This window comes from Pelophylax lessonae (assembly GCF_965119305.1).
Source record: "Pelophylax lessonae genome assembly, chromosome: 11".
Classification (NCBI taxonomy): domain Eukaryota; kingdom Metazoa; phylum Chordata; class Amphibia; order Anura; family Ranidae; genus Pelophylax; species Pelophylax lessonae.
In genome coordinates, this window is record NC_138778.1 from 194,769,272 (window position 1) to 194,784,226 (window position 14,955).

Consider the following 14,955-nt stretch of genomic DNA (forward strand, 5'->3'; position numbering starts at 1 on the left):
ACAGGTAAGTCAAGTGCACTGGTCTGGGGGGCTTGGCACGCTGTTCACTCTGCATTGTAAGGGGGCACGCTGTTCACTCTTATTGTAAGGGGGCACGCTGTTCACTGTGCATTGTGGTCAGTCTGCATTGAAGGGGGCACGCTTTGGTCAGTCTGCGTTGTAAGGGGGCACGCTGTGGTCAGTCTGCATTGTAAGGGGGCACGCAGTGGTCAGTCTGCATTGTAAGGGGGCACGCAGTGGTCAGTCTGCATTGTAAGGGGGCACGCTGTGGTCAGTCTGCATTGTAAGGGGGCACGCTGTGGTCAGTCTGCATTGTAAGGGGGCACGCTGTGGTCAGTCTGCATTGTAAGGGGCACGCTGTGGTCAGTCTGCATTGAAAGGGGGCACGCTGTGGTCAGTCTGCATTGAAAGGGGGCACGCTGTGGTCAGTCTGCATTGTAAGGGGGCACGCTGTGGTCAGTCTGCATTGAAAGGGGGCACGCTGTGGTCAGTCTGCATTGAAAGGGGGCACGCTGTGGTCAGTCTGTATTGTAAGGGGGCACGCTGTGGTCAGTCTGCATTGTAAGGGGCACGCTGTGGTCAGTCTGCATTGAAAGGGGGCACGCTGTGGTCAGTCTGCATTGAAAGGGGGCACGCTGTGGACAGTCTGCATTGTAAGGGGGCACGCTGTGGTCAGTCTGCATTGAAAGGGGGCATGCTGTGGTCAGTCTGCATTGAAAGGGGGCATGCTGTGGTCAGTCTGCATTGAAAGGAGGCACGCTGTGGTCAGTCTGCATTGAATGGGGGCACGCAGTGGTCAGTCTGCATTGTAAGGGGGCACGCTGTGGTCAGTCTGCATGGTAAGGGGGCACGCTGTAGTCAGTCTGCATTGTAAGGGGGCATGCTGTGGTCAGTCTGCATTGTAAGGGGGCACACTGTGGTCAGTCTGCATTTAAGGGGGCACGCTGTGGTCAGTCTGCATTGAAAGGGGGTGCACGCTGTGGTCTCTCTGCATTGAAAGGGGGCGCATGCTGTGGTCTCTCTGCATTGAAAGGGGGCATGCTGTGGTCTCTGCATTGAAAGGTGGCACGCTGTGGTCTCTTTGCATTGAAAGGGGGCACGCTGTGGTCTTTCTGCATTGAAAGGGGGCACGCTGTGGTCAAATATAACAGGCTTCAATTCTTGTTTGAGGTATCTTTGCCCATTCTTCCTTACAAAAGTCTTCCAGTTCTTTGAGATTTCTGGGCTGTCTGTCACGCACTGCTCTTTTAAGGTCTATCCATAGATTTTCAATTATGTTGAGGTCTGGAGATTGTGAAGGCCATGGCAAAACCTTCAGTTTACGCCTCTTAATGTAATCCCCCAGTGGATTTCGAGGTGTGTTTAGGATCATTATCCATTTGTAGAAGCCATCCTCTCTTTAACTTCAGCTTTTTCACAGATGGCATCAAGTTACCATCCAAAATGTGCTGAAATTTTATTGAATCCATTTTTTCTTCTACTCGTGAGATGTTCCCTGTGCCACTGGCTGCAATACAACCCCAAAGCATGATTGATCCACCCCCATGCTTAACAGTTGGACAGAGGTTCTTTTCATTAAATTCTTTGCCCCTTCTTCTCCAAACGTACCTTTGCTCATTCTGGCCAAAAAGTTAAATTTTAACCTCATCGGTCCACAGAACTTGTTTCCAAAATGCATCGGGCTTGTCTATATGTTCATTTGCAAAGTTCAAACGCTGATTTTTGTGGTGAGGACATAGAAGAGGTTTTCTTCTGATGACTCTTCCACGAAGACCATATTTGTACAAGTATCTCTTTATAGTGGAATAGTGTACCACAACTCCGGTGTCTGCCAGATCTTTCTGGAGGGATCGTGCAGTCAAACGTGGGTTTTGAATTGTTTTTCTCACAATCCTGCGAGCTGTTCTGTCGGATATTTTTCTTGGTCTTCCAGATCTTGCTTTAACTTCCACTGTTCCTGATGACTGCCATTTCTTAATTACATTCCGAACAGAGGATATTGACATCTGAAAACGCTTTGCTATCTTCTTATAACCTTCTCCAGCTTTGTGAGCGTCAACTATTTTCAGTTTCAATTTTCTAGACAACTGCTTAGAAGATCCCATGGGGCTGATTGTTGGGGCAAGGTCAGATGAGTCTGGGCATTTAAAACCTTTGAGATTGACATCACCTGGTCTTCCCAGACGATGATTGAGAACAATCCATGACACTGGCGGGTCTCAGCCTTGCAAAGGGGGCAGTGCATGCTATAAATTATGCAGGGTGCCCAAACTTTTTCAGACGCCATTTTTTTGTTTTCTGTAATTTTGAAAGTGTCAATGATGGAAATAAAATCTTACTTTTGTTGACATATTATAAGAATGTCTAATCTGTAATTTGATGCCTTTTGGAGATTTTTCCATCTTTCCTTGACTTCTTTATGCACATTAATACACATTTTTACCTGGGGTGCCCAAACTTTCGATCACCACTATAGCAGTAGATTTATATCCGATTTTTAAGTTTACTCATCAAATTAACTGTTAGCCTGCTTGTGTTATCTAGTTTGCTCAATAACTTTTACAGATTATATTTTTTCTGTATGTAATATGAATGAAGCCGGCACACGAAAAGGGTTCTTCCAAGTAAAATTCTTTATTCCAGCATGGATAGCGGTGACAGCATGACAAATTCTGACGCGTTTCGGCTTTACGCCTTCATCATAGCATGTACATGTATAATAAAATCAAACTTGTATAATGTGAAAACTGCTCCTAAAACTAGGGGCGGTACATACTTAATTGCAATTAACATCAATACATAACACCAGGGGAGAGGTGGTGTGTTCAAGTCGGTCAAAAATCAAGAAAGGTGTCCCATAGGAAAATAAACATTAAGTGCCGGTCCACACTCATGCGAATTTGCATCTGAATCGCACCGAACACGCACAGGACCCTAATTTGGGCCAGCAGCAGAATCGGATCGCATGGTGGTACACCCCAGTGTGATCCGACTCATGCGCGTACTGTCAGCTCGCACCACGATACGTAAGCCACCCCAGGGGCGTCGCCAACAATGTGTTGACACCCCCAGCGATTTGCATACGGCTGCGCGAACCGCTGCGCGAAATCAATGCAACGCGGGGACCCGCAATGGATTCGCAGGGCTCCCGCATTGCATAAGTGTGAACCGGCACCAACCCTTAATAAGCTTCACAATTATTTCAAGAAAAGGTTTATGTCCATCCTATTGTTCCACTAGGTGCTCTAGTATTTAGCTTGTGTATCCACCACACCTCACGCTGTAGTAAAGTGCAGTGTATATCACCTCCTCTAACTGGTCTTCCAACCTGTTCTAAACCAAGAAAGGAAAAAGAACTAAGGTTACCTCCATGGATTTCTCTGAAATGTTTAGACACACTAGAAATATTTTTGGCATTGATGTTTGATGCATCATTGAAACGTTCAGATATTCTTACCCTTAAATTCCGAATGGTGCATCCAACGTACTGTAATACTGTATATTTTTTCTATGGATGAGGAGAACCCCTACCATCCTAAGGTATTAGAAATGGTGGATGAGGTAAGGGTTCATTCATTCTAGTGGTTGAGAGGCGGTAAAGCACTGCAGTTGAGCTGCATTTTTACCACCCCCAAATAGCTGTAAAGGCAGCAGCCGGTGGTGTAACACATGCCGCGGCTGTGATGATTTGCTTTGCAGGCATGGCAGGAATTCTACCCCCTGTCAATTTCGGCAGGCACACCGAGCATGCCCCATTCAAGTGCAGTGTACACATTTGCAGGAGTTTAAGGGGGTTAAAGCAGATGGGGAGAAGGAGATAGAATGCCTCCTTGCCACCTGTTAGAGGCTCTCTGAAGAGCATTCCAAATGTGGATTGCTATTCAGAGACCAAAGTAAGTTTGAACCAGCCCCAGGAGTACAGGTGAAGGTTTCCCCTAATGGGAGCAAATGTGTACTGACCTGCAATGCGAGGTCCTACAGTTTGGTGAGTGTGCGCCCGAAGGTTTGGTGGCGGTTGCATGGACTCCATGTACTGAAGGTCTGACTTCCAGGATTGGCCTTTTAATGTGAGACACACACTCTAAAAAAGTCTCTTTTACAGAGCTGCAATTATTATTTTATGCTTTCATACAAGAACTTTATATATCGTTCCTTACTGCTAGCTGCTATTAGCGCTGATTTTCTTGTTTATTTTGTATAAATAACAAATGTAATATAACATACTAAAACACGGATTTTATTGTGACTGTAGGAAATATTCCATGTGAGGTTATTTTTTTCCAGGGAGGGATCTTATTACCCAGAGACTGGCAACTGGGGAGATCTGGAAGCAATGGATTTATATTCTAGATATAGTTGGAGAAAGCCTTCAATTTTCTTTCTCCATAATGTGCTGAACACGAAGGTCTTTGTGACTCTGTGCTCTCTCAGTAAGCATGTAAACACAAAGCCGACTGTGTTCAATTCGGAGGAATCCTGCAAAGCTTACTGGGCTGTGCAGTCACGCTGCTCCAATTATGTGCTGCTGTTCTCTTGCTGAATCACAAGGATATTACGTGGGAGCTTTAAACATGCAGTTTTGTATTCCCGCCCACATGCAGCTCACTGATATGCCAGTTTAGCTACCCTGTCATTTCATGGCTCTGTTCTTGGCTATGGAGCACATTCCAGCTACCAAGGTATTTTGGAATGCACAAAGGCTGATCACCCCCCCCCCCCCTTCCTAATGGGAACTTTTTTAAACACATTTTTGAAGTGCATGTAAATGCAAGTATTTATTTGATAGTTTAGAGCAGCCTTTTTCAACCAGGGTGCCCAGAGGGTTCTTCAGGGGTGCCTTGGCAAAATGCCTAAAAATTGCCCAAAAAGTTACACTAAGCCACAGGTTTTCATTCTTCACCATTACAACCTTCTAGCTGCCAGCCTCCTAAAGACCAATGGCATCATCAGTTGATAAGGAGGATGTCAGTCGCCTGCATGGTAGTGATCGACCGATAGCATTTTTTTATTGCCGGTACCAATACCGATATTATGGTCATTGCATATTGGTATCGGCCGATATCTATCTATTTTTTTATTTATTTATTTTACAGGTACTATTGTGGAGGGATCTGGGTGTCTAAAAGACCCCAAACCCCTCCTCTGCACTTAAAAGCATTCAAAACACCAAGTTTGGCTGTTTTGAATGCTATAATTTTTTTTAATCTGGCGACGAGTACCTGGGGTTTTTGCATGGAGACCTGATCAGAGCCGAATGCGTCTTTCATCGGGTCTTCAGCGGCCGTGCAGGTAGGATGCCCGGGTCTCCCGGTGGGCGAGCCGCGAAAGGTGGTGGGAGAGGGAGAACGTCCCCTCCTGCTCCTTGTAATGACAGCCGAGTGGCTTCTCAGCCGCATCGGTTGTCATTACAAGACAGCCGACTGTTGGCTATGGACGCCGGTACCGGGGTGATGCCTCTAGCTGCAGGCATCACTCCGGTACAGCACTTTCCGAAATATCGGCAATATCGGTAACCTCAGGGGTCGATTCTAATATATCGGGGAAAGTGCAGATCAGCCCTCGATATATCGGCTTAGCCGATAATCAGTCGATCCCTACTGCATAGTATCCTTGTTTGAACCTCCCCCGCCCCTCTCCATCAGCGTTGGGGGTCACAAGAGCTGAGCGATGGATAAAAACTGAGAGAGAAGAGAAACATTGGAATACTAGTCAGTACCAGTTTGCAAAAGTATATTTGCTTTGGAAGAATAAATGACCTCTAATGTTGGGCGTCCTACTTGGACTTGTGGATTATGTAAAACTATTAGAATCGTTTTTACATTTTAGAATGGGGTGCCTCGAGACTGTCCATCATTTATAAAAAGTGCCTTGGGATTGTATATCATTTTTAAGGGGGCCTCAACTGAAAAAAAGGTTGAGAAACACTGGAAACTGGGAAAGGTCAGATCATTTGTCCAGTTTTCCTGCTGGGGAGATTTGCCCCCGATTTGTCCTGGTTACCACTCTCATCGAGACCGAGAATGAGGGGGAACTCAAAATTTTACAATGGTCACAGAGGTGATGAAAAGTTCTCTAACGGGGACAGCTGTTTTTGTAACAACTCTATTTATTTAGGAGTGATTTCCTTTTATTTCCTGTTGCGTCTCCAGCGTGGGAGGTGAAGAGAAATCTCCCCCAGCAGGATACAGGCAACAGAAACACAAAACTTAAAAGGGTCCTCGTTTTTGCATACTCATTTAACACAAAGCAAATTAGGTTTTGGCTTTACACACACTTTAAAGTTAAAGTGGACCTGTAATAAGCAAAGCATGGAGGTGGCCATTGCTGAACTCTTTCTGAAAGTGCTAATTGCCTGACTCTTTCTGGCTCCGATACTGTCAGACACTGTCCCGAAACAAGTATGCAGATCAGATTCTAGGTTTTATTGTCAAAGCAGAAGTTAGAAGCTGATTGGTTACTATGCACCCGATTCTGTGTGCACCACTTTTAGTAAAACCCCACCACAGTGAATCTGTCTTTCAGATCCCCTGTCAGTATTGAAGTTGGTGGATCAGCACATGCAAATATCCATTAAAAAAAATTGCAGTGAAGCAGACCAAGCTTCAAAATAGGATCCAACATTCCCCTGTCCTCTCCCATCTCTTATAGAAAACCTATCATGACAAAAACATAGAGACCACCATTGTGCAACCTTCTATCTGAAAATGCTTCTCCCTGGCTGTATTGTTTACCCATTTGCTTTGCTACTTTGGTGCTCAGGATCCTTTTTGTTCTCACAACAGGTTTGCAACGCAGAGAAGCGCACTACAGTCATGGAACACTGTGCTGTTGACATGACATGTGACTCTGTGTGTGCCTCGCATCAAAACCGCTCGGAATTCCCACCAGTGTGAACCCAGGCTGAATCTCTGCCCAGGAACAAGTCTGTTATAAGTTTATCTGACTTTCCTGGTATGCATAATTATTCCAGGTCTGAATTGAAACAGTGAGTCCATGTCACAGCCAGGCAACTAGCATTTTGAAGGAAGGTCAGCAATGGCAGCCCTCTCTGTATTTCATGACAGATGTGCTTCCAACATTTATCTTGGCTAGATAAACCATTGCTCCAACATCCAACAGTAGGGACATCATACAATCTTAGATCTTGTTTTGCCCTTCAGCAGAGATCACATGATCCTTATGCTAGTCACAGGTCAGTGACTCAGAGGACTGAAGCCAGAAGCATCCAGGCAACTGGCATTTTCATAAGTAGGTAACAGCCTACAAGCTTAAAACATTGAACACAATAAAATAAACATTCCACAGTGAACCGTTTGTTAAAGTTCTTACCCCAGCACATGCAGTTCACAGCTTTCAATTCTGCTGGCTCTTGCTCTTCAGGTGCTGCTTCCCCGAACTTCCGGTTTTCACAGGAAAGAGTTAACCGTGGTCATTGCAGTCTCCAGTCAGTCTTTTTACTTGGAGAAGAGAGGGGGGAGAAGCAGGGGAGTGCCTTGTCAGCCTAGACCAGGGGTCTTCAAACTATGGCCCACCAGTTGTTCAGGAACTACAATTCCCATCATGCCTAGTCATGTCTGTGAATGTCAGTTTTACAATGCCTCATGGGATGTGTAGTTCCGCAAGGCTCGAGGGCCATAGTTTGAGGAACCCTGGCCTAGGCTAAAGGACTGTATGTTTCTATTGATGCACACAGTGTAGGGGGAGACAGTACTAATCTCTACACGCAAGGGCAGTTACACACTTAGAAAGTGATTAAAGTTATTGCTAAAGGCTAAACTTTTTGTGTTTCACACAGAGTGGAGAGGGAATAGAACGCCTGTCAGGTTTTTATTACACTCTGGGTCCCCTAGGGTCACCCTCTCTATTTCTTATGTGTTCTGTTATCATCAAAATAAAAAATAAAATAAAATTCCAAATTTTGGGATGTCCAAGAACAGTAATAGACGGCAAATCTTCCAGTAAGGAAACTACTTTGGGTGACAACCAGGGATTCACTTTTGAGGGATTTCCCTTCACTTCCTGTTTTAGCTATGAGACAGGAAGCGAAGAGAAAACGCCACAATGGGACATAGCAAAAACCAAAAAGAAAGGAAAACACTAATGGGGTTACAACTCTCCCTTACTCTGTCCAAAATAATAAAAAATAGTTTGCCCCGTAATTCTGCTTTTAATCAGCTGCTATATACTGCGGCAGTCTGGCTATATTGCAGATATACTGCGGCACGCTGGCTATATTGCAGATATACTGCGACAGGCTGGCTATATTGCAGATATACTGCGACAGGCTGGCTATATTGCAGATATACTGCGGCACGCTGGCTATATTGCAGATATACTGCGGCAGGCTGGTTATATTGCAGATATACTGCGGCAGACTGGCTATATTGCAGATATACTGCGGCAGGCTGGCTATATTGCAGATATACTGCGACAGACTGGCTATATTGCAGATATACTGCGGCAGGCTGGCTATATTACAGATATACTGCGGCAGGCTGGCTATACTGCAGATATACTGCGGCAGGCTGGCTATATTACAGATATACTGCGGCACGCTGGCTATACTGCAGATATACTGCGGCAGGCTGGCTATATTGCAGATATACTGCGGCAGGCTGGCTATATTGCAGATATACTGCGGCAGGCTGGCTATATTGCAGATATACTGCGGCAGGCTGGCTATATTGCAGATATACTGCGGCAGGCTGGCTATACTGCAGATATACTGCGACAGGCTGGCTATACTGCAGATATACTGCGACAGACTGGCTATACTGCAGATATACTGCGGCAGACTGGCTATACTGCAGATATACTGCGGCAGGCTGGCTATACTGCAGATATACTGCGGCAGGCTGGCTATACTGCAGATATACTGCGACAGACTGGCTATACTGCAGATATACTGCGGCAGGCTGGCTATACTGCAGATATACTGCGACAGGCTGGCTATATTGCAGATATACTGCGACAGGCTGGCTATACTGCAGATATACTGCGACAGGCTGGCTATACTGCAGATATACTGCGACAGACTGGCTATACTGCAGATATACTGCGACAGGCTGGCTATATTGCAGATATACTGCGACAGACTGGCTATACTGCAGATATACTGCGACAGACTGGCTATACTGCAGAAATACTGCGACAGGCTGGCTATATTGCAGATATACTGCGGCAGGCTGGCTATACTGCAGATATACTGCGACAGGCTGGCTATACTGCAGATATACTGCGACAGACTGGCTATACTGCAGATATACTGCGGCAGACTGGCTATACTGCAGATATACTGCGGCAGGCTGGCTATACTGCAGATATACTGCGACAGGCTGGCTATACTGCAGATATACTGTGGTAGGCTGGCTATACTGCAGATATACTGCGACAGGCTGGCTATACTGCAGATATCCTGTGGTAGGCTGGCTATACTGCGGCAGGCTGGCTATACTGCAGATATACTGCGACAGACTCGCTATACTGCAGCTATACTGGCTATACTACAGATATACTGCGACAGGCTGGCTATATTGCAGATATACTGCGACAGGCTGGCTATACTGCAGATATACTGTGGTAGGCTGGCTATACTGCAGATATACTGCGGCAGGCTGGCTATACTGCAGATATACTGCGACAGGCTGGCTATACTGCAGATATACTGCGACAGGCTGGCTATACTGCAGATATACTGTGGTTGGCTGGCTATACTGCAGATATACTGTGGTTGGCTGGCTATTCTGCAGATATACTGTGGTAGGCTGGCTATACTGCAGATATACTGCGGCAGGCTGGCTATACTGCAGATATACTGTTGTAGGCTGGCTATACTGCAGATATACTGCGACAGGCTGGCTATACTGCAGATATACTGTGGTAGGCTGGCTATACTGCGGCAGGCTGGCTATACTGCAGGTACAGCAGTTTGCACGCCCCCATTAGGAAGCGGGGTAACCAATCCACGGGACCGGATTGCTCCCCGCTGAAAGGACGGTCTGTTGTTGTAAACACAGCAGACCGTGGTTCTCTCTGGAATGAACACAGAGAGCCTGTGTTCCTCCTATTTAGGATCGTAGGTCTCTGTGTTGATTCCAGAAGTACCTCCCCCACACAGTTAGAAAACACTCCCCTGGGTTAACCCCTTCCCTGCCATTGTCATTATTACAGTAACAGTGTTACTATAAACATATGTAATGTAAACATATTTTTAGCACTCAACAATATCCCTATATATATATAGTAGCGCAAACTTGTCAAGAAGCAAGTGCCAAAAAATACTGTGCCCACTGCACAAAAGTCCGAAATGCAATAAAAGTCACATAGGCAGCAGGAAAAGTTCAGAAATGACTCTAACAGTCCATATTCCTTCACTCTATCTCCTGGGATGATAATGTACAAAGACGTGTTTCTCAAAAGGATCACCACCACCACCGTGCTCCAAGGGGGGAGGAGAATTTTGGCACTTGCTTCTTGACAAGTTTGCGCTACTACATATATATAGGGATATTGTTGAGTATCTATCTATTATATATCTTTTTCCATATGTTTTAGTTAAGTAGCTGCATAGCCAATATATTTTTTTGGTGAGTGGTCCTCATTTTAAGCGCTTGGGATAGCTTATACCTTTATTTGGTTTTCGGTGGGCATTTAAGCTGTCATATTATATATTTATAGCACTGATTACTGTAGTAATGTCACTGGTCCCCCCAAAAGTTGCAAAAATGTCAGTTAGGGGTCAGATCTATCCACCGTAATGTCGTAGTCCCGCTAAAAATCGCAGATTGCCGCCATTACTAGTTAAAAAAAAAACATGACATATCTTTCCCCTAGTTTGTAGATGCGATAACTTTTGCGCAAACCAATCAAAATGAGCTTATTGGGATTTTTTTACCAAAAATATGTAGCAGAAAACAAATTGACCTAAAAGGATGAAAATTTTTGATTTTTACGTTTTTTTTTTTTTTTCGGGAATGTTTTATAGTAGATAGTGAAAAATATTGGTTTGTTTTTTTTCAGAATTGTTGCTCTTCTTTTGTTCATAGCGCAAAAAATAAAAATCACACAGGTGATCAAATACCACCAAAAGAAAGCACTTATTTCTGGGAAAAAAGGACATCAATTTTATTTAGTTACAGCGTTGCACGACCGCGCAATTGTCCGTTAAAATAACGCAGTGCCGAATCTCAAAAAGTGGCCTGATCATTAAGGGGGCAAATCCTTCTGGTCCAGAAGTGGTTAAAACAACCTCGGAGGCTTTTACATGCTCTGTGAATCACTTTCTGTTCTGTATTCTCCAGCAGTCATCACATTAATAGCTGGCGTATGTTATTTCTTGGTCAATACTGCCCTCTTGTGGAGGATTGGTAATATTACAGGCTGTATTAGTTGCTGTTTGGTAAAAAGACACAAGGCCCTTTCATATCTCTTGTGTGTGTTTATTTGTATATTTGTGCATTATAAACATGTGGTTTTTTTTTTTTTTTTTTTTTTACTATACACCACATGGCAGAAACATCAAAGATAGGGAAATTTCCATGGTGCACATACAATAAAAACACACAACATTTCTGTGCATTTCCATTTCTTGTTATTGGACCTGCTCTACGCATAAAAATTCAGCAGGTCCTAGATTTTAAAAATGCACTAAACAAATGTATGGATGGGAACTAGTCCTAAAGTATGGAATTTCTACATGAAACCCATTAATATGTGGTAAAATGCATACATGTATGAACAGACTCTGACTAATCTATTCATTTTAGAGCAGCAAAGTGAGGAAATGTAGCTCATAGAAGCCAATCATATTTCAGGCTTCATTCTCCTAGTGGGGGGTTACAGAATAAAATCTGCTACCAGATTGGCTGCAACAGGCAAGGAGAGTTTTTTTTTTCCCCAGAGACTCATTAGAAATGACATTACATAATTTAGGGGTATGAAGGTCCCCAGTTATGAGGAAAGATTAACTGAATTTAATTTATATCCCTGAAAACAGGTGAATAAGTGGGGATATAATCACCTTCTATACATCATAGTCCATATAGTAAACTCAGTGGGAGTTTCCACTTTAAAGCCTAACTGCACCTTTGTCTATTTCTTACTCTAATGCAGTCAAAAATATGTTTGTGGTTTTTCTTTGCATTTGATGCTGCAGCATTCTGGTCGGATTGCTGTTTCCACATACAATGCTGCAGCCAAGGTCTCCAGAGGTGCATGTCGTCACACTCTCTTGCTCACTCCCGAGATGAGGAGAAAGCACAAGCGCCATTCTAAGTGCAGCATATATGGAATTTATTATAGATGACAAGACAAAGCCTAAGGCTTGGAGAAGGGGCGCATGCTCCGCAAACGCGTCGCCCACGACATCCCATCAGTTCCGGGAAGTGACATCACGACTAGACACCTGTGCGTTCCACTGCTGCAGGAAGTGCTGGCATCCACCTGCAGTGACCCCCCGAGTTACAGCCGCAGAAGGCCTTTCCGACCCACCGCTCCACTGACAGGGATGATCTGCAGTGCTATATGCTGCATGCTTTTGAGGACTTTACCCTTGTGAGTAATATTCTTGTCATCTATAATAAATTCCATATGTGCTGCGCTTGTGCTTTCTCCTCAGGTACCCTCAAGTCACTTCTTGCTTGTACGCTGAGCTGCCACCAAAGTGAGCCTACTTATGGACTTTGTTGGACTTTATGGACTTTTCTATAGACCTCTTTAATTCAACTCAATTGAGAACAATTTGGGCACACTAGTACTTTCATTTTGGCGCCAATACCCATGTTCACTCCCGAGATGGACTGTGGATTGGTATTTCTAGTGTGCATTGAGCAGTGTACATGGTTGCAGCTAATGTGCACTTTTTTTTTTAAAACAAATGAAAGGGAGGAGGGGGGAGAGAGGTTCAGGAGCTCATTACAAGGAGGCAAAAAGAAACAGTAAGAAATAATTAATAAATAGATTACATTTATTACAATAAATAGTGGATGTGTATCTTAGTTACATAGTTTGTGAGGTTGAAAAAAAGACTTCAGTCCATCCAGTTCAACCTATGAGGTGTGTGTGTGTTTGATGGTAACCGTACATTGTATACCCCTGTATGTTGTGGTCTTTAAGGTACCCGTCTAATAATTTTTTGAAACTATCGATGCTCCCTGCCAATACCACTGCTTGTGGAAGAGAATTCCACATCCTTACTGCTCTGACAGTAAAGAACCCCTTACATATTTTAAGGTTAAACCGTTTTTCCTCTAGTTTTAGTGAGTGGCCACGTGTCTTATTGTATTCCCTTTACATCTATATGTATTTGTATAGTGTATGTGTATGAATTCTTTTTTGGAAAATAAGGATGTTTAGTGTAATTTTAAGGTCATCACAAAAGACACAAACGCAGTCTTTGTTACTGGAAGAATATACTTATTGAATGCCTTCTCAGCTGTAGGCTTTGGAAAGTGGAGTTTTTTTGTGCACCTTATTAAACATGTGTCTTCTTTTCAACCTGTAATGATGTGAAGGCAATATACAATTAGCATTAATGATCTGAAGGCAGATGAATCTGCCTGTATAACCTCTGTCCTATTTGTGACAGTTGTGCTTCCTATTGTTCAGATCCTGATCCTAATGAGAGCCTATCAGAGGACACCACGACTGATGACTCCAATGATTTCCCCTCTCCCACAAGCCCCTCGCCTTCCCCTGAAGAGACCCTGCAAGAAATCTTATCCGCAGCAAATATCAGCTCCCTGGACGAGGACCAGCAAGTAGAAGAGGAAGCAGGTACTGTGAAGGACAAAACATTTCCAACTGATTTTTATGTGGTTAAAGGGTTGGATTTGCCAGAATTTCAGAAGACTGACAGGTGTTATGACCAGAGCTGTGTGTTTCACTCATCAGTGGCTAGTTTTGGACTGTGTAATCCGCTATATAAATGTCAACAGAAAAAACCTGGAGGAGGGGGTGGGGAGGAGCTGCAGTAAGACAATGCAGGTAAAATTATGCAAACAGGGGTAGAATGTTCTAATGCCAGATAACATGCAGACTATTCATTCTAATTTCCCATCTCTAAAGTACATTATTCATAATAATATTCCTGTGGAAATCCACGATGGGACTGTGGACACTTCATTGTTGGTGTCACTGTCCCCCTAGTGGACCCTCCATGGGAATATATAGATAGTGCACTGAAAGAGCATGGCATGGTTCATTTTCTCACGCTTGTTTATTTATCACCTAAGGTAAAGTGCAGATGACGTTGGAAGAAGAGCTGAAGGACTCTGTGGAGAAGACATTACAAGCCTTACTGCTGACCGAGTCTCTAGAGTCTCCACCTCCAGAGAGAAACACAACGATCCTCAACAGCCCCCCGCTACTTCCATTGACCCAGCCTAAGACATCCACGTGGATGAACCAGTGTATACCAGGTAAAAGAACCTCTGACATATCAAGAGTGTCATTCACAATACAGAAGAACAAAGTGGTAATGTCATTCATGGCAACAAATCACATCCAAGCTGTCAAAAATACTAAAACAATTCAAATCTGTAAAGAAAAGCGCACGCAACCTCGGGCAATAACGCTTTAATAAAGGACAATAACACAGTACATTGGAATTGCACTCACACTTTTCCTTTAAGGCAATCGCTTTACAGCATTCCAACAGGTGCTACTCGCTCCTCCCGTCCCTCCAGATGGTGACTCTGCGGTCTCCTCATCCGCGGCTGCCGCCGCTGTATCCCTGCTCTCCTTCACTTCCTGTGTTGCCTGGTCACCGGATGCCGGTTCTAGTGCGCCTGCGCACTATACTGACGTAATCTACGGCGCCTCAGGAGAGCCTCAGCCAAAGCCGGAGCCACAAGTTGTACGGAGCTGCGAGGTGGGGGATTCAAGACACTGATGCACTGCCTCTGCTGTTACTGCAGACAACGCGTTTCGGAGGCCGAGCCTCCTTCCTCAGGTCCC

At 44.3% G+C, this 14,955-nt stretch overlaps 1 protein-coding gene across 3 annotated transcripts in view; it reads left to right on the forward strand.

Annotated features, from left to right (window-relative positions):
- Positions 1 to 14,955, forward strand: part of PHACTR3 (phosphatase and actin regulator 3) — a 290,291-nt gene that overhangs the window by 83,784 nt on the left and 191,552 nt on the right. For all 3 annotated transcript variants that reach the window (XM_082271515.1, XM_082271517.1, XM_082271516.1), the window contains exons 4-5: positions 13,606 to 13,773; positions 14,232 to 14,417. In XM_082271515.1, the coding sequence (XP_082127641.1) occupies positions 13,606 to 13,773; positions 14,232 to 14,417 (354 nt within the window). The remainder of the gene's footprint in view (positions 1 to 13,605; positions 13,774 to 14,231; positions 14,418 to 14,955) is intronic.